General features: G+C 45.7%; 1 protein-coding gene across 4 annotated transcripts; it reads right to left on the bottom strand.

Moving 5' to 3' along the window:
* Positions 1 to 318: 318 nt before the first annotated feature.
* PLA1A (phospholipase A1 member A) lies at positions 319 to 23,879 on the bottom strand. 4 transcript variants are annotated; one of them, XM_069867019.1, is made up of 12 exons: positions 23,799 to 23,879; positions 17,267 to 17,354; positions 15,315 to 15,516; positions 13,870 to 14,047; positions 12,457 to 12,565; positions 9,841 to 9,942; positions 8,950 to 9,039; positions 7,923 to 8,090; positions 6,809 to 6,898; positions 6,236 to 6,344; positions 3,744 to 3,908; positions 319 to 2,414 (listed from the first exon to the last, which is right to left on the bottom strand). In XM_069867019.1, exons 2-12 carry the CDS (start codon positions 17,337 to 17,339, stop codon positions 2,330 to 2,332), a joined length of 1,371 nt encoding a protein of 456 aa, XP_069723120.1. In that variant the 5' UTR covers positions 17,340 to 17,354; positions 23,799 to 23,879; the 3' UTR covers positions 319 to 2,329. The 4 variants fall into 4 exon arrangements, with proteins under 4 accessions (XP_069723120.1, XP_069723127.1, XP_069723136.1 ...); XM_069867026.1 differs by having other exon boundaries at positions 23,809 to 23,876; XM_069867035.1 differs by lacking the exon at positions 7,923 to 8,090.
* Positions 23,880 to 23,891: the final 12 nt, after the last annotated feature.

Below are 23,891 nucleotides of genomic sequence, written 5' to 3' on the forward strand. Positions count from 1 at the left end.
GAGGAATTTGGATGGGGGGCAGGTGTAGGCAAGGAGAGCCTGAATCCTTTTTTTGTGTTCAGTGGAGAATGACCTTGGGGCGCACACACCGAGTGAAGAAAAGAGCAAGTACAAAACCTTTCTGGGGAGAGCGGGCAATGGTAGAGAGAAGTGCGATAAAGTACAATACCTTAGCTGAAAACAGTGTGGAGATGGAAGGCCTCTTGCAGGTTTAGCTGCAACAGACTTTGGTTGACGAGCTTTCCCAGCCATTTCCTCTGTCAGAGATCAAGAGGCAGCAATACTGGTAGAGGAATCCTTTGTCCCACAGAGCCTGGTGCAACCAGGTGGTGGTTGAGTAGAAGCTTGGTGGTGAGAGTAGAAGCCTCTCCAGAGCAGATATCCAGGGAAGGAGGGAGGAATATGAGTCCCTCCATCAGCAGGCACAGCGCAGCGTGTTCTTTAATGCCTCTTGGCACAGACACGCAGAAGCATGGCTCTACATCAGCCCCAGGCTGGTGGAGACAGCTCTACCTGCCTCTTGCTGCTTACACAGGGGCTGTGGCCCAGAGACAAGTTTGGTGTGTCTTGCAAGTCTCATCTGAGTAAGATCTGTGCCCTTGGGATCTGGCACTCTTGTTGAGGTCTGGAGAGGCCTTTGAAGTGGTGATTACGTGGGATCCATGGGGTACACTGCTCCTCACATTTCTTGCCTTTGCTGTCACCCCAGGGAAGAAGAATGGGGCTGCCCCAGGCCTGGAGGTCATCCTGCTAATGGTTGTCGCCATGCTCTGTTGCTGCATCCTAGCTTCAGCCTCACCTCTTTGCCTTTCACAGCTAGGAAATGTCTCCAACAAATTAACATAAGAGCTGCTGGGGTCCCTTTTGCAAAGAAACTGAAATGCACAATGAAACTGTGTCTGTTGTGGTGCTTTATATACCTCCCCAAAGTAGTGGACCAGGTTGGGCTGAATTACACGCTGTCCTTCAGAGGTGTCTGCTGAGGTTATAGTCCAGTCTTTAACAAGAAGCTCTCTGGAAACTCTTCAGTCATGGCACCAACTAACCTGGATCTCTGTCAGGGTGTCAGAATCCAGCTCTAACCCTCTCCCAAGTATATGCTTGAGATAGTGTTTGTTAGCTGGCCATCCAGCCAGCCTCACGGCAGGGCCCAAAGGTTTGGACATAAGCTGAAAGAAGGAGCTAACTCTGCACTAACACGTCTGAGTGGAGCAGTAGTGACAGCTTTTGCCAAAAGACTGAAACTTCCTCACAGCAGAAATGCCTTTAGCATGTCCGTCTCTCCAAACCACAGTGTTTCTGGTGCACTTCTGTATCACCCAGAGAAGCCAGTCCAGGGAACCAGAGAAAATGGTCTACAGAAGATGTGGTTTGTGTGCAAAAATGACATAAGACTTGTCTCTTCTTTAATTTGCATATGCCTCAAGGTGGTAGGAAAGGCATGGGTGGCTGAGGCCTGTTTCTATTTATGTCTTCCCCATATTGTAATCTTCAACCAGATCTTTCCAGACCTCAGCTTCTTTTCCAAGCCTGAAGGGCTGTCCTGAGTTCCTAGCGATAATTTTTGTTAGGTTGCCCTGTAGCTACGATGCTCCGTTCTCCTCCTGTTACCTTCTATTCTAGGCAGTTGTTCCAAGCAGTGCAAAATTGGATGCAAGAGCACTGCTGTGCTCCTGGTGTCTGTTTCACTTCATGTGAGCTTCAAAGAGAACAAGCCAGCAGCCGGAAAAGCTGTTCCAGTCCTGTCACACGAAGGACATTCATTCTGATTATTCAGCAGGAGCACTAACATGAAATCAATAGGATCTCACTCTGAAAATGTTTTTAGGTATGATTACAATGAGTTTTTCATGAGTTGGCTAAGAATGACTCCTTCCTGTGCCAAATCTTAACCACATAGTTTCTTCTTGATGAGGAAAAATAATACTTCTCACCTTTAATATGAAGTTCTCAGGACACTTTAATATAAACCACAAATTAATCATTCCAATACTCCCATTGTAGGAAGAGTGATATTATCTTCTTTTTTTCATACATACCTGAACACTGAGATTACACTACTTGCCTATCTCATTTTCAGATCTGGGTACAGGATGCGTAAGACGAAAGTTGCAATCCAGTCTTTTAACTCAGCGCTCTTGCTGTAACCAGTCAACCTTGTAGTCTATAACCCGCCACACACTTCTTTTCCTTGATATCTTGTCCCTAATGCAGGAAATAAGTAACCCATCCAGTTTTATGGTGAAAGTATCATCTGCAACCAGAGCCCAGCAACAGGTTTAGGGCTCCCTTCTGGCTTTGGGTGAGCCTGCACGTTCTGAAGGTGGTGCTAGGCACAAGCAGCAGGCAGCACATAGGAGATGTCTGTGTTGCTGGGGAGAGTCAGGTTCCAGGGCAGGCATGACATTGTCCTGCTGTGGGAAGAACACAGGGAAGTCAGACTACACATTAACAAGTGGAGTTTGCTATTCTAACGCAGAGAAAAGCAAGCTGTTGGTGGACCCTGTGCTGCTTTGCAAGTATATGATGAACAGGGTGATGTGCCCTGGCTGGGATGAATTGGCTGGAGAAGCATATATGGAGTTGTCCCCTTCACCTTCCTGCTGCCTCCTCCTAGCAATGCCATTGTAGCTCTGAGTGCTCCCAGTTTAGTGATAAGAGCATAATAGTGAACCGGTGCAACTCTACAGATTTCTACCTGAACCACAGCCAAGCCCAGTGCTTCCTGAGGTGTGGGTTAACACACCTTTAAGGCAATGTGCCACGCTGTCCCATTCACAAAAAGCCATGTTATCTGCATATCCCAATTATGCAGTAATTTGCTCTGCAAAGCACACCAGTAAGGAATGATCTTTATGCTTAATGGAGTACCTGGTATTTCCATAGGAATGCCTCTTTTTTTTCCCCCTTACCTGGTCCTATTGAATGCATTCTTACTGCCTTGTGCTCAAATCTCCTCACTGCTCATCAGAACAGTTTGCCTTCTGCTTCTGGTTTTCCCCTCTTTGGAGTGCCCACTAACCTGCTTCAGCCTGGAGCCAGCATAAAAGTCAATTCGGAAGCAACGTGGACAAGAGTTCAATGTGTCAGTATAGACTCAGCTATTTTGTCCTGCCTGCAAGAACTTTGGATCTGCAAAACTCTTGGCAAAAATATTGTGTTATGAAGACCTCTGTCTCTCTCAGGAAGAGAAAGACTTGGCCACTTCTAGTCCAGGTAGGGTGATGACTGAAGGCATATACTCTACAATACCTAGCCCAGAAAATGGTTCTCTTTAGCCTCAGTGCTTTATAAACCTCTGCAGTATAAGAAGCAGAAATGTATTGGTCGTCTTCTGTGGTCTTGTCCTGAAAAACGTGTCTCTCTTGTGTTTCAAATGAAGGCCAATTGTAGGCAGGAGGAAAATGGAGAGGGCAAGCAAGGACAAAAGGAACAAATTCTAGTTAATACAAGCTTTTGCCGTGGTTTGTGACTTAAGCATCTTCAAGGTGATCTGAGTCACAGCCACTTTCCTTTCATGGCACAACATTTTTATCCTGAGGGGAAAATCATAGAAAACTCCTAGAAGACTACCTTGCAAGATTTCTCTCTCACAGGGAGAAAATTATTTCCGTATGGACACAGAGGGGATGGGAGAGACCTCTTTACATGTTTATCTAAACAGGAGAGAGAATGCATTGCTTCACACCACAGGCTGTCTCGATATGGTCAGTGGATCTCGGTAAGATTTTTCTGTGACTTACTTGGTGTTGAGAGGCAGTGAGGCTGCACAGAACTTGCCAACAATGGATGACTCATCCTTCCGCCAAAATTGATTCTTGGGGACATACTTCAATGTCACACTGTTTATCTGGCAGAGAGGAACTCTGTGGGCCAGCAGCCGTTTGCCCACCTCCTCATGCTTAGGTCTGCAAGACAGGGTGACAGATGTGAGGGAGAACATTCAGTCAACCTGCAGGCACAAGCCATGCACAGATGTGTTCAAACATCAGAGGAAACTGAGGTGTTATTGTGAAGCCCTCGCATAATAAAATGGAGCCTCATCTGTCAAAACAGGGCATTGCATGAGATTCTTATTGGCTGTCTCTCCATGTTTTATCTCTGTAGTCAGGAATATCTCAGTATAAATCTCCCTTCATTCACACAATTACAACAATTCTTCTTGCCATTGCATGTAGATCGAAACACTGCCCAGATTGCTACAGAGAGGTAAGTGGTAGATGGATGCAGGCCTATAGCTGACTTCAGAAATACATCTTCTTGGCTATGGGGGATTGTCGTGTGATGTGTAAGCAATAACAATGCACCTGGGAAGTGTGGTGTGTAACAAGCTCATTACTCTGTCAGTGCCACGGCACTCTGAGCAATGTGTTGGGGGGTAACAGCATCCCAAGGAGTGAGATTGGAATTGATGAGAGAGCACAGAAGAGCACTGTGAGGCAAGACACAACCTTGTGAGTCACTTGCTGAAGCTATGAGACTGGCTGAACACTCCCAGGTCCCTGTGCACTTCTGAGAAACCACAGGATGACAGGCAATTCAGATCACCTGAAACAAGTCAGTGATCGGTCAGTGCCTGAACAGCGATGTGAGAATCTACGTTTCAATGCAAATTTGACACTCTGAGCTTGACTGCACTGGTGGGCTGAGCTTTGCCTAGAGTGGGGAAGCTTCTCTGTTCTTTGCTGCAGCGTGAATTAAAAGGGATATCTTCATGTACACTCTCTAATCTATAGGTTTATTGCTGTAAGCAAATATTTTTGGTTTAACCTTGTGCTTCTTAAGAAGGCATTTAAATGAAACACAGCTGCTCTTCTCCCAGGGTAAGGGTATCTCTAGTCAGGCTACCCTGCTAGAACTCTACTGTTTCATCAAAACTTGAGAGTACTGTAAAGCCTCGGGATTGCCTGCCTGTCTCACTCCCCCATGCAGCCTTTACCCTCTAGTACTCACACGCCTCCTGCTGGACACCTATCAAACCCTGTGTCCAACACTGCAAAAGGAAGTGCTGCACATCAAGGAGGGGTTGAACAGACTCAGCTCGACTGGACTGGAGTATAAACTCCAAATAGCAGTGCCTGGCTGGAAACCTGTGACCAAGCAGCTATGTCACACTGGGGAGCACCCTGGAATGTGGCTTCCTTTTTCCTGGCTCTCACGTCTACCTCCTGGTGCCCAGGGCTGAAGCAACAACACAATTAGCTTCAGGTCACAATGTATTGGTTTAGCAGTGAGAACGGTGTGGGAGTCAGTGCTGACACCCCTCTGATCCTAAGAGATCCTGGGGCTCTTCAGCAGCCTGTTTTCCAGCTTCTGGATGCAACCAGCAGCATGTGCTAGCTGCATGTCTACATTGTGGTTTCCAGCTCACAGCGGTGGGCAGGAAGGTGTAGGAAGAAGTGAGGAAGACTTTTGGGGAACTTCTCTGTGGTGGGGAGATCCCCCTGTGGCAAGGGCTGTGGAATGGGAGTCTGAGCCTGGTCCTTTAGTTCAGATACGGTCTGGATGAAAGTGGTGCTTTCAGGAGAGAACTGTCTGTCTACACATGTCGTCTTGGTCCCCTGCCCCCTGGACTTTCCCAACAATAGGATCCTGAGAGCTTTGCTGCACTACTGCAGAGGCAACAAGCTACTGAACGCATTCCTGATTATGCAGAGATGCGCTTGTCTCCTCTGTACAGCTGCTGCCCTAACAGGCATCAAGAGAAATGTCTAAGCCACTGAGTCCATCAGTCTGGAACCTCTGGTGGATAGGGTCTTGCTGTAGTCATCTCTGCCTGGCAGAGAATAGCTCGTAACTATCTCACAGTGACTGTAGTTTGAATTGGCACCTGGCTAGTGTATGGTGTAGAAAAGGAACCAATGTAGCAATGTATGCAAATTTGGAGATCCTGGAGTATACCTACTGCTTTGTGCACTCAGGGGAGAGGTGGACCTAGCCAGGGTTATCAAGTAATGACAGCACATGCCTAATTCTTGAGAGCATTTAAGGTAATTATGGAAGGACTCAAGAAGACTGTAGTACAGCACTCAGGAAGGTACACTATTGTGCCTTTCCTGGACTGGGCGGCTTGGTCTAGTGGGATGTGTCCCCGTCCATGGCAGGGAGGTTGGAACTAGATGATTTTTAAGGTCCCATCCAACCCAAACTATTCTATGACTCTATGACTGGGATAAACATCCTTATTCATGGAGCTGGGGAAAAGAAAATGCTGGAAGCATGCACTCTCACTCACATGGTGATCTTGGCAGTCTCCTTGGTGCTGTTGCTGGAGAAAGTGATCTCAATGCTGGTGACTACGTTTCTTTTCTTCTGCAAGTGGAACTCAACCAAGCTGTGATGGACTGAGCAAGAGGCAAAGTACATGGGACTGAAGGCAGGTACTACAGTTTGGACCTACCCATGCCAAAAGAAGGCCTCTGGCACACATTCCCTGGCCCCACCAGCAGAAAGAAGATTAAATGGGCATAAGAAAGAAACTGGTCTCTGTGGCAAGAGAAGCACAGTGGGGAGGTCTGCACAGTCCAGTGTAAACAGACAAGCATTTCTCACTACCCATTACTTCAGTCCTGAAGCCATGTGGCTGTGTTAATCCAGAGCTGTGCCCACACTAATAAATCCATTGGAAAGAGCTTTATGGAGGAGATGTACAGGGTTATGGCTCTTCAGCTGCGTGTCTCAAGACTGTCTGGGCCACAGCAACTGGTTCTGATGGGGATGGTGGGTTGTAACTAGCTGGCCTCCTCAGAGAATCTGTCTCATTTGATCAACCCCCTTCTGTCTCATTTTTCCTTCTCATGTTACTTACCACAGAAAGGAGCTGAGTGACTAGTCATTAAATAAACTTTCACTTCCTTGGGCAGCTTTCCCATGTTGACACCTGCCTGCTCCAGCAGGCCTGCAGGAAGAAATAAAACCAGTACAGTAAAAGCCATGAATGACCCAGAACAGAAATATAATTGGTCCCAATTCACTTCCATTCACCCCACCCAACTCCACTGTCTTGGAGGATGGACCCTTTCTTTATACTAGTGCAAATCAGAACAAGTACAGGTTTGTGATGTCTGTTTGTGGGGTTAACATCCCCTCAGAAAACCTATTCCAGCTACTCCAGGTAATCACCATCAGAGTACCTCTCTGTGGCTTTGTTTCATTCCTCTGCTAACATACTGTGTCATTGTTTACTTCTGTGCAAAATGAGTAAGAGTCAAGACTACCAAGTCAGGAAACTTAGAGCAGATATAAAATGACAATTCAAACACAAGGTGCTGGGATATTGAATTTCTTGGTCATAGCTTGAGGACTGCACCACTGACTAGCTGACAATGTGACTTGGTGAGGCAAGGAAGGGGTGGCTGATCTAAGAACACCAAAAGAAGCCTTTCCTTATATTCCTCTATTACAGGACTGCAAACAGCACCAGAGCAGAATGCCTCTCCTCATACCACAGCCCAGCTTCAGAATCCTTGAAGAGGCAACTATTACCTTCTCACAGTTCAGTGAGTTCATCTTTGGGGTAGCCATGGTCGGAATTTACAAGAAGATGACACAGTAACACTGAGTGATTGGTGGAAGAATGGGAGTTCAGGCTTGCAGCTGCTTCTCTAAACAAGACGTGTTTTGAGCTAATTGCCCATTTGTTAGCAGGTGATTCTGGAGACTCTCTTTGAACCCATTTGTGGTCCCTATGAAACTTTTAAAGATCAGAAACATTCAAGATTTTGGTGTTCTACATCAGGCGATGCATGAATTTTTAGAGCATCTCTATAGAATCCTGAAAACAAAAGAGCTTCTCACTATCTCAAAGAGATCCAAAGCAAATCCTGCCCAGAGAAATCTGAACTGCATACTGTGCTCTGCACTGACACCCATCAGGAATATATCACCATCTGCTCCAGGAAGGTCTCATGCTGGTACTGTACCTATTCTGGGACAGGAGGACAGGAAGGGGTCAACACAGTCCAGGCAATGTCCATTTAAAAAATCTTGATGACTTGCACAAGGGAACGCCACAAGTGGACACGAATGTTTCAAGGCACTGACATAGAGATGTACTGCCCTCATGTGATCGCAGATCAGATACTTGTAGCCTGCAAGAAAAAATGCACCCAGAGAAAAGAAGCCACAAGCCCTTCCATTGGTTTCAGTCTTTCTGCATGTTCCCAAAGAACTGAGAGTCAAGAAATACTCTTACTCATTCTGCAGCCATCCCCCTCGCATTAATAACATTTTGCAGAGCATCTCTGTGGCTACAAGCCCAGATCCTACTGCAAGAGAAGTTACTCAGGAATTTAGTAGTGTATCTCCCAGACAAAGAGTCCCTCAGAAGACGGGGATCATGGGGCTGCCATGTCTCCATCAGTGTATCATCTATGAAGGCCCCAAGCTCCCATTTGCACTGGGACCACAGCTGTGGGAAGTGAGGTACCATAGGTGTCCCCTGTAACCTGACCCTCAATGCACCTGGCTCACCTAGAACATATTTGAATATTTATCCATACTATTAACCATGTAAAGCCCCATTCTCTAGAAGGAAAGAGCAGTAATTGTACAAGCTTTCTCTCCAAGAATAGAGACAGCTTGCAACAGAAAACGAAAAGAATTTTTGCTAGTAGTACCTAAGAGCCTTTCTAGTAAAAATGTTTGTTGATACAAACTCTACTGATGCTAGGATTTCGGCTCAAACAGAATCGTCAGTAAAATCACCTCTCTTGACAGCAGTGCTGCAAAGACATTTGACCTGTTTGTAATTTTAATTTCAACTGCTTGTCGTACTGTTGAGAGGAGATGTGGGCCATGAATCACTGCTGCTACTTGTCTTTACAAATACATATTTTGTCTCACTTTGATATCTACCCTGACTGTAGCAGGAGCTGATGGCTAAACAGCATTTTCATAGGCCGCTAAATGGCCATAAAAGCCCTTTGCTTGGCCATGGAGTGTTCTCACCTGCAGAGATGAATCGGGGGCATCCTGGCTGATCTTTGCCTCCGTTGACGAAATAATCAATGTGGCCTACAGGAATCCGGATCCCGAAATCTGAAAGGAGGTGAAATGCCACTTCATTCTTACACTTGGCTCTTCTATAGGCTTTACTCTACATTTTACATAAAAGGCCCCAGTAACTGGTTGAACATTAGTAGCACCAGACCCATCTCCAAGTGCTGGAGACAGCAAGGATAGATTTTATGTTCCTATATGACTCTGTTGTGCAAATCTGCTGCAGTCACCACCTCTGTGACTCAGGTTCCTGGTTCTGTACAAAGGAGAACTAAACTGACCAGATTATGAGATTATGAGGCATGACTGAGAGTTGCGTTGGTAGACATTTTCAGGATCTCCAGGAAAGAGGTGTGACTTAAAGGCACCTCATTATTCTTGAGCACATGTTCTGCCTATATGGACCCTAAGTGCTTTAGAAAAATTATTCTGTTGTTGCACCAGCTGTTGGTTTGACTCTGTTGCTTTCCACTGACATTAGCAGTGGCACTTTTCATATGTCTGGTGGGAAAAAGTAAAGTGAGACTAGACATGTAAATTCCTTCCAAGTGGTAAAAGCCATGCTGAGCTGGTTCTGCGTAAAGTCACTGCTGTAGCAGGGTTAAGGAAGAAACATTGCTAGATTTCTGTCTGTTTAACCTCTGCCCACCTGTTGCTGCGAAGTACTCTAGGATATGGAGATCTGCCAATAAATTAATCATTAAAGTCTATCTAATCAAGAAACATGCTCAGACTGAACCTGAGTTTATGGTAATCTAGTGTACAAGGGATGAAAACCCATGTAATAATGACAGCAGGAGGAACAGAAGCACAAGCCAGAGAAGATGGAAGCTAGCTTACTGTCACTATCAGTATGAATTGCTTCGACAAAGAGGGCATCCCCAGGGTCCAGACGTTCCTCTGGGCTGGCTCTGGTGTACTTGGGGCCTGCAGGATCCAGGCCTGTAACAAAATCAAATGCTTCAACAAGTGCAAGACGCTCTCTTTCTTATATTTGGACCAGCTATTTTATCCAAAACTTCAAAAACATTGCTAGGCAGAAGATATAAATTATTCCCAGGTCACACTGATTATGCGCCAGAACGGTTTCTGACTCTGCTAACTTCCACTACAGCTTCCTTACCTTGTCCTCCATCATTCCCCTCCCCTACAGCAGTTTTCTACCTCAAGTCTCCAGGCTGTAAAGCCATGACTGAGCTTCAAATAACTCTGACAGAGTTGGTGCAGAGTGTGTTTGGATTTTTGATGAAAGGCAATCAAACTCTTAACACCTTCCCTAATTGTTCTGTCATTGGTATTAGCACTATAGTCTGAGAAATGTCACTGAAAATCATCAATTTGGTGAAGAATTCAGCATCACTGCCATGTAAAGCACAGCCACTTAGACCCGATGGGAGATGATCCCATCCACACGAACACAGCTGTCTGCTGGCTGGTCTGCATCGTGCAGTGCCGAACAATAGGAGAGCATGCACTGCACCAGAGCACGGGGGCAAGATGAAAAATCCTGACTTTCAAATACATGAGGCCACAATCTGGAGCAGTACGGAGGCCTATGAGAAGCCCAATGTAGCCTTCTGCTGTGTGTATGAATGTGTATGAGGAGGCAGGAGATGAGATCAGACATATCTCGGGTCTAATTCCACTTGTCTTCAGGCTCCTAAATATGAATTGCAACCTACAATGCCCAGTGTGCCTATGAAATCATAGGGCAATCAGGAGTGTAAAAAAAGGGGCTGTCTTCTAGCAGAGCTAAAAATTAATACCATAAATAAACCTACAGAGCTTTTATTACATGTAGACAACATAAATGGGAAGAGTCTCTAGCTATGAAGTTAATTACCATGGTTTCCTGGGAAAGTGTGTGCTTCTGCTTATCCGAAGACGTTACTGACCATAAAATCCTGGTGCAGGAGAGTGGTTACTCCAGGCCCTCCTAAGCCTGGCATGAAACTCAGCTCCTGGTAAGAAATGCCTGTATTTCTTGCTGTGTGGGTAGCTGTGACGTGAAGGCTGAACCAACATTCCTCTGTACTGCTCTGCTAAGGATCACCTCTGTGAGGTTAACCAGCATGGGTTGAGGCCGATTGGGAGCTGTGGTCATTCTACTGGTGCCTTTGCATCTGTTCCTTCCTAGTGACGTTTTTCTTCCTGTCAAAATGAATCTCCATCCCTGGGGATTCCACAACTTGACAAGATCCTTGAAAACCTGATCTGACTTAGAAGGCAGCTCTGCTTTGAGGGGGAGGATGTACTAGAGACCTTCCAAAGTCTCTTCTCACCTAAATAATCCTGTGACTCTATTCAAACTCCACATCTAAATGTTGACAAAGGTCTGAGTGAACCAAATCCCTCTAAATGCTATGATCAGCCTATAACCATCTTTCTCTGTAATTCCTCCACTGCACCCTCCTCCTCACACTCAGGAGTCCGTCTGTCTGGGTTAAAGGTCAGCTCTGATTCGGTATGACTGGGTGATCTTAGAGTGTGAAAAAAGATGACTTGTGCAAGAGAACAGCAAGAAGTCTAATTTCAGCATCCCCCACCCTTCCGCCCAATCTGGCTCAGGCTCTTGCTTTTGGTACTTGCCTGCTTTGCTCTTCTTAGAATCATAGAATAGTTTGGGTTGGAAGGGACCTTAAAGATCATCTAGTTCCAACCCCCCTGCCATGGGCAGGAACTCTACCCACTGGATCAAGTTGCCCAAGGCCCTGTCGAACCTGGCCTTGAACACCTCCAGGGACGGGGCACCCACAGCTTCCCTGGGCAATGTGCACCACTGCCTCACCACTATCATAGTGAAGAAATTCTTTCTTGTGTCTAGTCCAAATTTGCCCCTCTCCAGTTTATAACCATTGCCCCTATTCCTGTCACTACAAGCCTTTGTAAACAGTCCCTCCCCTGCTTTCTTGTAGCCCCTCCAGGTACTGGAAGGTCACTTCTTGCCCAGATACAAGGGACTGCATCCCTTGTCAGTGACACCATTGCCCCTGCCTACCTTGCTGTCACCCTTGGCTCCCAGCTTACCTTTTCCTGCAGCGCGGTTCACTCTTGCTGCTCCCCCACAAGAACATGCATTGTGGGCTTTAATTTTAAGAACCACAAAGGTACACTTGCTCTAAAGTGGAAGCAAAGCACATGAGTGTTGTGGGTTTTCATTAGTCATGAGGGCCCGTGTTCTTGGTACAAATTTCAAGAGTGGAGCAGAGGTGGAAGGATCCTTTTGCAAAAACATGCATTCTTATGGTGCAAAAACATGCATTCTTATGGTGGCGTGGAGGGGACTGATAGTGGGAAAGGCATTGTCAGGCTCTTCTTAAGCTAGGAAGAAGCCCACAATCTTCACTTTAATGACCCTTTATACAATGAAAAGATCATAATGGATGCCTCTCCTTCCTTACTTTTTCATTCTCTCCTTTGTAGAGCAGGTGAAGACCCAAGACAGTTTTATGATACCTGTTATCCGTCCCAGCTGACCACCATGGAATTGCCCCACCAGGCCCCCAACATGTGCACCAAGGCTGACCCCAATGATGTGGATTGATGTGCCTGAGACTCCCAGGGCCTGCAGATTGACAATAATATAAATTAATGTTGTGGCAGCAGAAAGGTGAAATACACTGTCCCAGCCTACTCAGCAGCTCTGTAATTCTTCTAATACGGGATTGATATATTACTAATACAGGAAACAGATGCAGGAACAATGGGGTTTGCCCCTTCTGTTTTGCAGAGGCTTTCTTGAGGTCCACAAGTGCAAACCCAACCCTAACTAAGATGGTCAGATGCTCCTGTTCATAACCACACCTGTAGCTTCTCTTTCCACAGCTTGCTTCAGACTGAATTTCTCCCTCTCGGCTAAGTGATCCATGTTCACCACATGAACAATCATTTTATCAGTAAAGCAGAGGATTTTTTTTTTCACTTTTATACTATCATTGCACCATTATCCTGATTATTTAAGTTTGTATTTTCAGATATTAAGAATGTGTCTATGGGCTGAACTGCCATGTAAAGCACAGCCACTTAGACCTGATGGGAGATGATCCCATCCACACAAACACAGCTGTCTGCTGGCTGGTCTGCATTGTGCAGTGCCGAACAATAGGAGAGCATGCACTGCACCAGAGCATGGGGGCAAGATTAAAAATCCTGACTTTGAAATACATGAGGCCACAATCTGGAGCAGTACGGAGGCCTATGAGAAGCCCAACGTAGCCTTCTGCTGTGTAGTGTCCCAGGAGAGGCAGGATAGAAAACATCCTTAAGTGGCTGGACTAGAGCTCAGCACAGACATGGAATCAGTGGTGGGGATGGTGTCCAGCTCAGTCATTTGTTCACTATGTGACCTACTCAGTTATGAGGAGTGACAGTCGTCCCCCTCCTGCCCAAATCACCTAATCCTAATGACAGAGCAGCTCCAAGAGAATGAACTGAGATCCATCAGGGCATACCCATCAGGTATATCTCAAGCCCAAAGCAAATATAAAATAGCCTTAAATCCCCCTGCTTCCAGCTCCCTGGCCAGAATTTCCAGGCAGAAGAAGATGACCATCCAGTGAAGCATGGACCTGAGAAAACCCAAGGCATCCTTGAGGTTTGTCCCAGGCTGGAGAGGCAGCTGATAACTGGGATGTTTTTCCAGAAAATGTTGAAACTCAAGAGAAAGAATAAAACCATTGTCATGCTCAAGCCTGGACTGAGAGAGACAGAGAGAAAAATCTCAATAGTGATTCACAGTGCTCACTTTGGAATAAAGAGCCTGCTTGTCCACTTGCTGGACATAGCATGCTGGATGTGACTCTCTGGATTGTTTGCATGAATGATGTTCTCTGGCAGTGCTCCCTCCACTGAAAATGCACAGTAGCTTACCAGGAGCTTGTTGATGAATCGTGAGATGGAGAGAGCAAGCTGTGTGACGTTTTCCACCGCAGAGGGATAGGCTGCTGTAGATCCATAAACCCAGTCTACTGCGATCACGTTCACCGGGCTTACGCGCAGTATGGCATGGACAAGCCCTTCAACCCAGGAAGGTTTAGTACCCAAAGCCCTGTGGAGCCATCAGGAACAAGTATGTTAGGTGCCTTCCAAAGACTGGCACACGTCACTATGTTGTTCACTGGTGCTGGAGCTTCACATGTCTCAAAGAACACTGCCAGACAGTTGCTGTCTGGTGCCAGACACCCACACCTGCACTTCTTTGTGGTGGTGTAACAACACTTTCCAGAATGGGCTGATTCAGAAGGGAAGCAGGTATTTTAATGAATGAGATAACATTTGCAGGGCTCAGGCTGAGGTCTCGGTCTTGCTGTGGTGCCTCAATTAGTCACCACAGAGACCATCTGGAGTAAGTGAGCCGACCAGAAACACCTGGATCCTGCTTTGCTACCAAAGGAAAGTCCTTGATCAAATCACCAGCACTTCATAATTTTTAAACAACTGAAAAAGAAAAACTCTGTACCTAAGAATTCAAGGAAAACCAAGGAGGCTGTTTGCTACCCACTTCCCCACATACCAACCTGGGGAGGGAGTAGTGTGCTATGCCACATGAGGGCAATAACTGGTTTTCTGAAAAGACCCTGAAACATCTTCTGTGTTTTCATGCTGCTTTTCCATGCACTTTTATTCAGGCTTTTGGGCTCAAACCTAAAAATGTTATATGGTCATATGTGGCTGAGATATGTGGCACAGTCAAATAACCTGGAAGAATGGTGGAGGCTTAAAAAAACACAGCTCAAATCCCTACAGTTTCAAGAACAGAAGTATATTGTGTCCTGCAGGGTTCCTAAGTGGCTAACCCAGGCTGTTGATAAACCAGGACATAAGCAACAAGGAGACAATAATCTTGAATAGAAGACTTCTTATGTAGAAAGGTTGAAAGAAGGAAAGAAAAGCAAGAAGTTAAAGGACGAGAGAGTGAGAGAACAAGCAAGAGAGTGAGAAAGACTGAGAGAGTGAGACCAAGAAAGGTGATAATTTTCTAACATTTTTTAGGCTCCAAAAAATGTGAAACACATGCAAAATAGGCAGCTGGTCACAAACTAAAGGACATCAAGTTGTGTTTTTACATGGATTGTCAGCAGCATTGTCCATGTGTCTGGCCTTGGCCCACCAACAGTCTCCCAGACAAACTCCTAGGTCCACTTTGAGGCTGAGTACTTCAGACTGTTCTTAGCTGGTGTTTTGTACCCAGCCACTTTGCTGGGGTGACTAAGAAGCTTAGATAAACAGGGACATTCCATGCCAGCCCCACCCAGTGCTTGGGAATGCCCAATTTAGCAGTAAAAACTTAGTCATGATGCTCTTCTTTTTCTTACCTGAAGCCATGGATTATGATCTTTGTTTCCAGGCTGCTGTTGAAGCTGGAGTTCTTGATGCCATCATCAGCTAAAATCAGCTCACCACAGCTGGGACTTGAGGATGTGAACAGAAGAAACTGGACCTTAAGTTTACTGCCCCGTAGGAAATTTGCCGTCTGGAAGTCAGTGCAATTACGCCTTGAGACTCTGTCTGTATTCCCTGCAATGAGAGGGATGAATAGCATGTTTAGACTGTGTTTGTGAAATGGAAAAAACATCTAATTCATTAGGAAAATGAAGGTAGCAATCTTGTTTCTATACAAGAAAGATTAAAAGGATTTCTATCCATAAATTGAAATCAGCCTATTTCTGTAAACTTCATCTGTCTGATAAAGTTGTTTCTCTCCTTTAATGAAATTCCAGCACTGGCTGGGAAGATAACTGTAGATGTCATGAGAGGTTTGTTTTCTGAGAGCTGTTTTACTGAGACATGGATGACATTCTGGTGGTTTGGTTTGTTTGTTTTTCGAATTGGCTATGGAGGTCAGCTAGTAAGTACATGTATAAGCTGGCTGTTAGATCTTTAAAAAAACGGTTGTCAGCAGACATTCACCACTGAATGGGGATATTTCCCTTCAAATTCTGGTAGGCTTAGTAGAAAGTACAAGTCTAATTGACAATTGTATCAAAACATCAAGAAATAAATACAAGAATGCTGATGACAAAATCTGTCAATGGTAATTTCCTGATTGATTCATTTATTGGATTAAAATGCTCTATGGAAAGGAAACGCCAGCTACTGGAAGGTACTTCAATCTAGACAGCAAGAAAAAAAATCTCAAAACTGCAGCTAGTAAAAAAAAAAAGAGCCAATTTAGGCTAGAAAGCAAGCATGTAGACTTAGCAGTATGTATGGCCATCAGTATGTATAACTAGGTTACCCACCGAAGAGCTGGATTCTCTATCTTTTGTCATTTCAGAGGACTGGCTGCTATTTTGGAAGGCTTTTTGTAGGTAAATTGATAGATTTACTGAAGGACTAATGGGGTGAAATTTATGATGAGCAGGAATCCAAATGATTCAATGATCCTTCTGACCTAAAATGTTGCTTTATGAACTAGCATAGTTGCAACCTGCTGCAAAGACAATGCATGCACCTTCCCTTTTCTGGACTGGAGGAAGCGGAACAGCCTTGAATCTGCATGTACAATAAAATTAAAATTAAAAAAAAAAAATCAAACAACCAATTTCCTAATTGTTGTCTCTTCCCATAGAAGACACTTTAGCTGCTAGGCAGAACACAGCCAAAGGGTCAGCACAAATAAGTGAGATTCAACATTCAGATTACCCCTTGTGGGATGTGATTGTCCCTTACTGTGGTTTATTTTTGGTCTTCCTGTGTACTGAAAGCAAGAGAGAGAGGGTTGTTCTCTGAGACCAGTTCAGGAAAAATGCAGCTCATGAGCCAGCTTAACAAGGAAGGGTGGGTCCAGTACAAGCATTTCACCGTCAGAAGTTGCAGGAGGAGGGGTCATGAGTAAAAGTAAAGCAGGAGGTGCACTGCTAGGCAGCTGCAGATGATGTGGGACTGTAGTGATGGTCACAAAAGCAGTTTTTTCATTGACAGTAAAACCAAAGAACGAAATGGAGGTGTGGTGTCTATTTTCTTTCAGCTCTGGCAGATTACACTTGCTAAGCTTTCAAAGCAGGAGATGCCAGTGCCAGAGGTCTTCTGCTTCCTTTCACTGCAGGGTAAAACCAGGTCATTCTTTTAAATCAGGCTACTGGAATTAAATCACTAAGACTGATTGAATCAAAGCATGGGAGAAGGATGAACCATTCTTGCGCTACCCTTTCTCCTGGCATCTAACCAAGGACCTCTCGATTCACAGGTTGTTCAGGGAGAATTGAATTTAGATTCTTCTATGTAAAAACTTCAATCCCTTGTCAGGCACTCATGTTTTTCTTACCTGCTTGTGCTGAGCTGAGCAGCAAGAGGACAGCAAGAACAATGAGCAGCTTTCTCTTCGAACCCTCAACCATGTTCCTGGCAGTCCACTAAAAGTACAAAGATTATACAAGAGAAAATAGCTGTAGTGGGTTGCTCGATAAGCTTAGCTCTGTTAATAATAAACCAGCCTGTGGTCTTTTGGGAAAAAAAAGTAGGGGCAATCACCTCTACTTGTTTGACCATCAGGTAAAGTCTGTGTCAGCAGAAGGCTTCACTGACTTTTTGGTTTAAAAAGATACTGATATTCCTATCCTGCCTACCTTCCTTCCCTCAAAGCAAACATCTCAATTCAGGTAGTGAAACAAGCAACAGAATTACGGTGCTTTATCCTTGCCACCTAGGCCTGTTTGCCAAATTCTGACCAGGGAAACTGATTTCTCACAAGGCTTCATAGAAAATCCATGCCAGGAAGGTTCTTACCAGCCTTGCACCTGTATATTTTGCTATTTCATTACTGTCTCTTTCCTGTTTCCACTTTTGGTCAGTTTGCTGTAATTACCAAAGAAGGCAAAGCAACATATTGCTTCTGAAATGGAGGGAAAAGGTTAAAGCGTAGTGGCCATACAAGGGCCATATTGCTGTGATAAGCTCAGGCTGTACATTTCTTAGGGTAGGGATACTCTTCCTTTGGGGAGTGGATTTCAGATACTACAGGAAATAAAGGGATGATGTCAATAACGCAGCAGCATCATAAACATGCAAATAGTTCAAACAGATCTTTGAATAAAAACATGTACTGCTTTGGTGTAAATAGAAGGCAAGCATAAGTACACAATCAAATATGTATCTAGGAGTTCCACCACACGACATTCATGAGATGGCAGTACCATCTCACTGGCTGTGTTCGACTTTCAGGTAAGGGCACACACCCACTTCCTAAGTCTCATCAGTGCATGTTGGTCCTTCTTGCAGAAGAACAAGGCAACATTGCCCTCGACTGCGTTAAATGGTAAAGAACTGTAAAGCGCAGAGGAGCATTCACTGTACAGGCACTATACTACAGCTGCTTTATTTGAACACCAAAATGAAGAAATTCATAGAATCATAGAATAACCAGGTTGGAAGAGACCCACTGGATCATCAAGTCCAACCATTCCTATCAAACACTAAACCATGCCCCTCAGCACCTCATCCACCCGTGCCTTAAACACCTCCAGGGAAGGTGACTCAACCACCTCCCTGGGCAGCCTGTTCCAGTGCCCAATGACCCTTTCCGTGAAAATTTTTTTCCTAATGTTTAGCTTAAACCTCCCATGGCGGAGCTTGAGGCTGTTCCCTCTTGTCCTGTCCCCTGTCACTTGGGAGAAGAGGCCAGCACCCTCCTCTCTACAACCTCCTTTCAGGTAGTTGTAGAGAGCAATGAGGTCTCCCCTCAGCCTCCTCTTCTCCAGGCTAAACAACCCCAGCTCTCTCAGCCGCTCCTCATAAGGCCTGTTCTCCAGCCCCTTCACCAGCTTTGTTGCTCTTCTCTGGACTCGCTCCAGAGCCTCAACATCCTTCTTGTGGTGAGGGGCCCAGAACTGAACACAGGATTCAACGAACGGTCTCACCAGTGCCAAGCACAGAGGGAGAATAACCTCCCTAGACCTGCTGGTCAAACCGTTTCTGATACAAGCCAAGATGCCATTGGCCTTCTTGGCCACCTGGGCACACTGCTGGCTCATGTTCAGTCGGCTGTCAAACCAACACTCCCAGGTCCCTCTCCTCCAGGCAGCTTTCCAGCCAGACTTCTCCTAGTCTGTAGCACTGCACAGGGTTGTTGTGCCCCAAGTGCAGGACCCGGCACTTGGCCTTGTTAAACCTCATGCCATTGGACTCAGCTCAGTGGTCCAGCCTGTTCAGATCCCTTTGCAGAGCCTCCCTACCCTCCAGCAGATCGACACTTCCACCCAGCTTAGTGTCGTCCGCAAACTTGCTAAGGGTGCACTCAATGCCTTCATCCAGGTCATTGATAAAGACATTGAACAGGGCTGGACCCAGCACTGAGCCCTGGGGAACCCCACTTGTCACTGGCCTCCAGCTGGATTTCACACCATTTACCACCACTCTCTGGGCCCGGTCATTCAACTAGTTTTCCACCCAGGAGAGTGTGCGCCTGTCCAGGCCAGAGGCTGACAGTTTCCTAAGCAGAATGCTGCGAGAAACTGTGTCAAAGGCTTTACTGAAGTCCAGGAAGACCACATCCACAGTCTTTCCCTCATCCAGCAGCCGAGTCACTTTGTCATAGAAGGCGATCAGGTTAGCTTGGCAAGACCTGCCTTTTGTGAACCCATGTTGACTGGGCCTGATCACCCGGTTCTCTTGCATGTGCTTCATGATAACACTCAAGATCACCTGTTCCATGACTTTCCCTGGTCCTGAGGTGAGACTGATGGGCCTGTAGTTTCCTGGATCCTCCCTGCGACCCTTCTTGTAGATGGGCACAACATCAGCCAGCCTCCAGTCCAGTGGAACTTCCCCAGTCTTCCAGGACTGTTGGAAGATGATGGAAAGGGGTTTGGCCAGCACATCTGCCAGCTCCTTCAATACCCTTGGGTGAATCCCATCTGGCCCCATGGACTTCTGGGTGTCTAGTCGGGCTAGCAAGGCTCTGACCACCTCCTCTTGGATCATGGGAACCTCATTTTGCTCCTCTAACTCCTGGGTTTGTACACAGATGGAACAACTTTCTTTACAATTAAAGACTGAGGCAAAGAAGGCATTAAGTACCTCAGCCTTTTCCTCATCCCTTGTCACTGTTGTTCCCTCTGCGTCCAATAGGGACTGTATGGTCTCCCTAGTCCTCCTTTTATTATTTATATATTTATAGAAAGATTTTTTGTTACCTTTCACAGACTTTGCCAACCTGATTTCTAGTTGGGCCTTAGCCCTCCTCATTTTTTCCCTGCATAATCTCACTTCCCTCCTGTAGTCCACCCAAGAGGCCTGTCCCCTCTTCCAGAGCCCATAAACGTTTCTCTTCTTCTTGATATCACTGAAGATCTCTTGCCTTGTATGGAAATGTCTCTGCCTATTGGTATGATTTTTATTTAGCATTACAGCAATAAGGTCTACTCTTTGTAGCAGGATGCAACTGTTACTCATTGCCAAGTTCTAAGGAAATTTTGAAATGCCATGTGCTATAAGGCAGGCACTGGTGTTACAGCCTTAGAGTAAAACAAACCTGCAGTCAAAATGCACAGACCTTAGTTTTGCACTGCTATGTGTATTTGCAGAGCTGTTAAACAACATCCTGGTATGCTAAAAAAAAAAAACCAACTACATGAAATTGAAAATTTTGTTTCCTGAGTAGGTTTTTTTCTGAAATCTCACATTTAGCAATACCAAGAAATTTTTGTTTGTATCAGCACACTGTTGTGGCAAAAGCCACTCAGTTCCTCTGTGCTTCAAATTCTTTTACCAGTAAAACTATTTTGGTATGAAGGGTTTTCTCTTTTTTCATTTGTGAATGAACTCAGTAACTACAAGTATATTAGTTCAGTAGCTTAATGTTGGTGCCACGTATTTTAATTTCTATTGGGAGTGATTATATTGGCAATGGGAACACTGTTGCAAAGACTTCCAAACCACATTAGATGTCTTTTAACAGCTCCCTGCAGCATACAATTATGAAGCACAATGTGATTTGCTTGAGAATGAAAACAAACAGAAGTGATCTTATGCATAAATTCTTCTCACTGACAAAACAGAAAAGTCATGCTGGCTGCACATTACAGAAAATGCTGAAAGTGCCCAACTCGGCTGAAAACGTTATCTGTGAGACTAATAGCCGGCAGAGGCATATAAGCACTGCAAATACCCAGTAGCCAAGTGGAAATCTGATCACAGGAAAATTCACTTAGACAAGAAAACGGTTCATTGATACTGGAAACAATGCAGTTGGGGTAGCAGTGAGGGACCTTGGGGGAAAACCAAGTATGAGCTAAGTAAATGATGACTAAACCCACTCCCTGTGGTCTTTGCATTTGAGGGAGGGCATGAAATACATGCAGAGCTTAGCTCACTGTACATTAAGGAATAGATCCACTTGACTGCTGGAATACTTGATATCACAGCTTCTGTATTTTCTTCCCTTTGCCTGTGAAGTAGAAACAATGTCTTTATGTTAAGCACCTAGACTCTTATGTATTATTCCCAGGATTGACAGAGGAACTGGATTTAGTTCTCACCTCAAAGTGATTCACATGCCTGGCTTTCAAGAGTATCTTAAGTATGAGACAGTAGGGAAAAACCATTAAAGATTGACTTGGCGACAAAGAAAAGGGAAAACATGGGCAAGTCAGATTGGATGCTCAGTCAGGAAAGGAAGAAAACCAGTCATTTTTTCGAGTCTTTCTTGACTAATTTATAGTACCGCATATCATAGAATCATAGAATGATTAGGTTGGAAAAGACCTTTGTGATCATCAGCTCCAACTGTACCTGTTTACTACTAAATCATGTCCCCAGGCACCTCATCTACCCACGTTTTAAACACCTCCAGGGATGGTGACTCAATCACCTCCCTGGGCAGCCTGTCCCAGTGCTTGACAACCCTTTTGGAGAAGAAATTTTTCATAATGTTCAATCTAAACCTCCCCTGGCACAACATGAGGACATTTCCTCTTGTCCTATCACTTCTTACTTGGGAGAAGAGACCAACACCAACCTCACCACAACCTCCTTTCAGCCAGCTGTAGAGAGTGATAAGCTCTCCACTCAGCCTCCTCTTCTCCAGGCTAAACAACCCTAGTTCCCTCAGTTGTTTCTTGTAAGACTTGTTCCCCAGCCCCTTCACCAGCTTTGTTGCTCTTCTCTGGACATGCTGCAGGAGGGGCCCAAAACTGAACACAGTATTTGAGGTGTGGCCTCACCAGGGCTGAATTAGTGTTTGATGGGAACGGTTGGACTCGATGATCCGGTGGGTCTCTTCCAACCTGGTTATTCTGTGATTCTGTGATTCTGTGAATACAGGGGGATGATCACTTCCCTACTCCTGCTAGCCTGGAGCGCTGCATGGGGTTATTGTGCCCTAAGTGCAGGACTTTGCACTTGGCCTTGTTAAACCTCATCCCATTGGCCTCAGCCCATCGATCCTTTCTTCCTCAAAATCACAGTGTCCTAGTCAAGAGGCCACTCACCCACAAAAGGGAATGCAAGTTTGTTTTAGCTTTTTGAATGGGCTGCTGAGCAGCTGGTATCAAAGTAAACACCTAGAAGTGAGAGACGTTTTCTGTTGTATGTTTTCCCTTAACTTAGAAGGGTCAGAGAATCATAGAAAGGTATGGGTTGGAAGGCACCTTAAAGATCATCCATTTCCAAGCCCCCGCCATGGTTAGGGACACCTTTCACTGGATCGGGTTGCTTATAGCCTCATCCAGCCTGGCCTTGAACATCTCTAGGGATGGAGCTTTCATGACTTCTCTGGGCAACCAGCTTCAATGCCTCACCACCCTCAAAGGAAAACATTTCTTCCTAATACCTCATTTAAATCTCACCTCTTTCAGCTTGAAATCATCCCCTCTCATCCTATCCTTGCAGTCCTCGATACAAAGCCCCTCTCCAGCTTTCTTGTAGCCCCCTTTCCAGTACTGGAAAGCTGCTCTAAGGTCTCCCTGGAGCCTTCCCTTCTCCAGGCTGAACAACCCTGACTCTCTCAGCCTGTCCTCGTACAGGAGGTGCTCCAGCCCTCTGATCATCTTCATGGCCCTCCTCAGGACTTGCTCTAACAGATCCGTGTCCTTTCTTTGCTGAGGGCTGCAGAACTGACGAAGGACTCCAGGAAAGGTCTCACGAGAGCAGACTAGAGGGGCAGAGAGGTTACCCCCACAGAAGCCAACCCAGCCTTGGCTGTCACGATCAAGCACGGCCAGGCTCAGCCTCAAGCCCACCCTTCATACAGAGATGTTGCCAGGTGTCCCCCAAAGAAAACAGTGGGCATTTTGGGGAGCATCAGTGTCAAACACCAATTTGACACAGACTGGGTTTAGCTGACCATCATTTTTTGAGGCGGTGAACTGTGCATTACCTGCAAAACCACTGAGAACTGAGCATTTTTTGCTTGAGCAAGAAGTAATACAGAATACAAAATACATAGCATTTTCATACACAGGGATGAATAGAATACTTTCCCTACAAATGCTAGTTTCCTAAACTCCCTGACACCTCAGGAGCCCTGGAAGATACTTGCTTTGAAAGTACAAGGCTCCCCTCCTGCAGGATGGTCCCCAAAGAAAACAGTGGGCATTTTGGGGAGCATTGGCGTCAAACACCAATTTGCTATCGACTGCGTTTAGCTGTCCATCATTTTCTGAGGCGGTGAGCCGCGTGTTACCAGCTGAAACACCTTCTCCTCTCCCCCCATCACCCGCGGGGCTCCCACTCCGCATCAAATCGATTTCAACCCATCTCTCCGCGATGCGCAGAGCTGCGCCCCCTGGACCAGAACCCCCTCCCCACCCCGCGCCCCTTTCCCCTCGCACCTCGGCTCCTCCCCGGCAGCCGCAACCCACCTAGAGTCACCTCCAAGCCTGAAAAACCTCGCTCTTATCGGATTCTCGGGGTTTCCCGAAGAACCGCGGCTTGATTACTCAGACGGAGTGGGC

The sequence above is a fragment of the Phaenicophaeus curvirostris genome, chromosome 1 (assembly GCF_032191515.1).
Source record: "Phaenicophaeus curvirostris isolate KB17595 chromosome 1, BPBGC_Pcur_1.0, whole genome shotgun sequence".
NCBI lineage: Eukaryota > Metazoa > Chordata > Aves > Cuculiformes > Cuculidae > Phaenicophaeus > Phaenicophaeus curvirostris.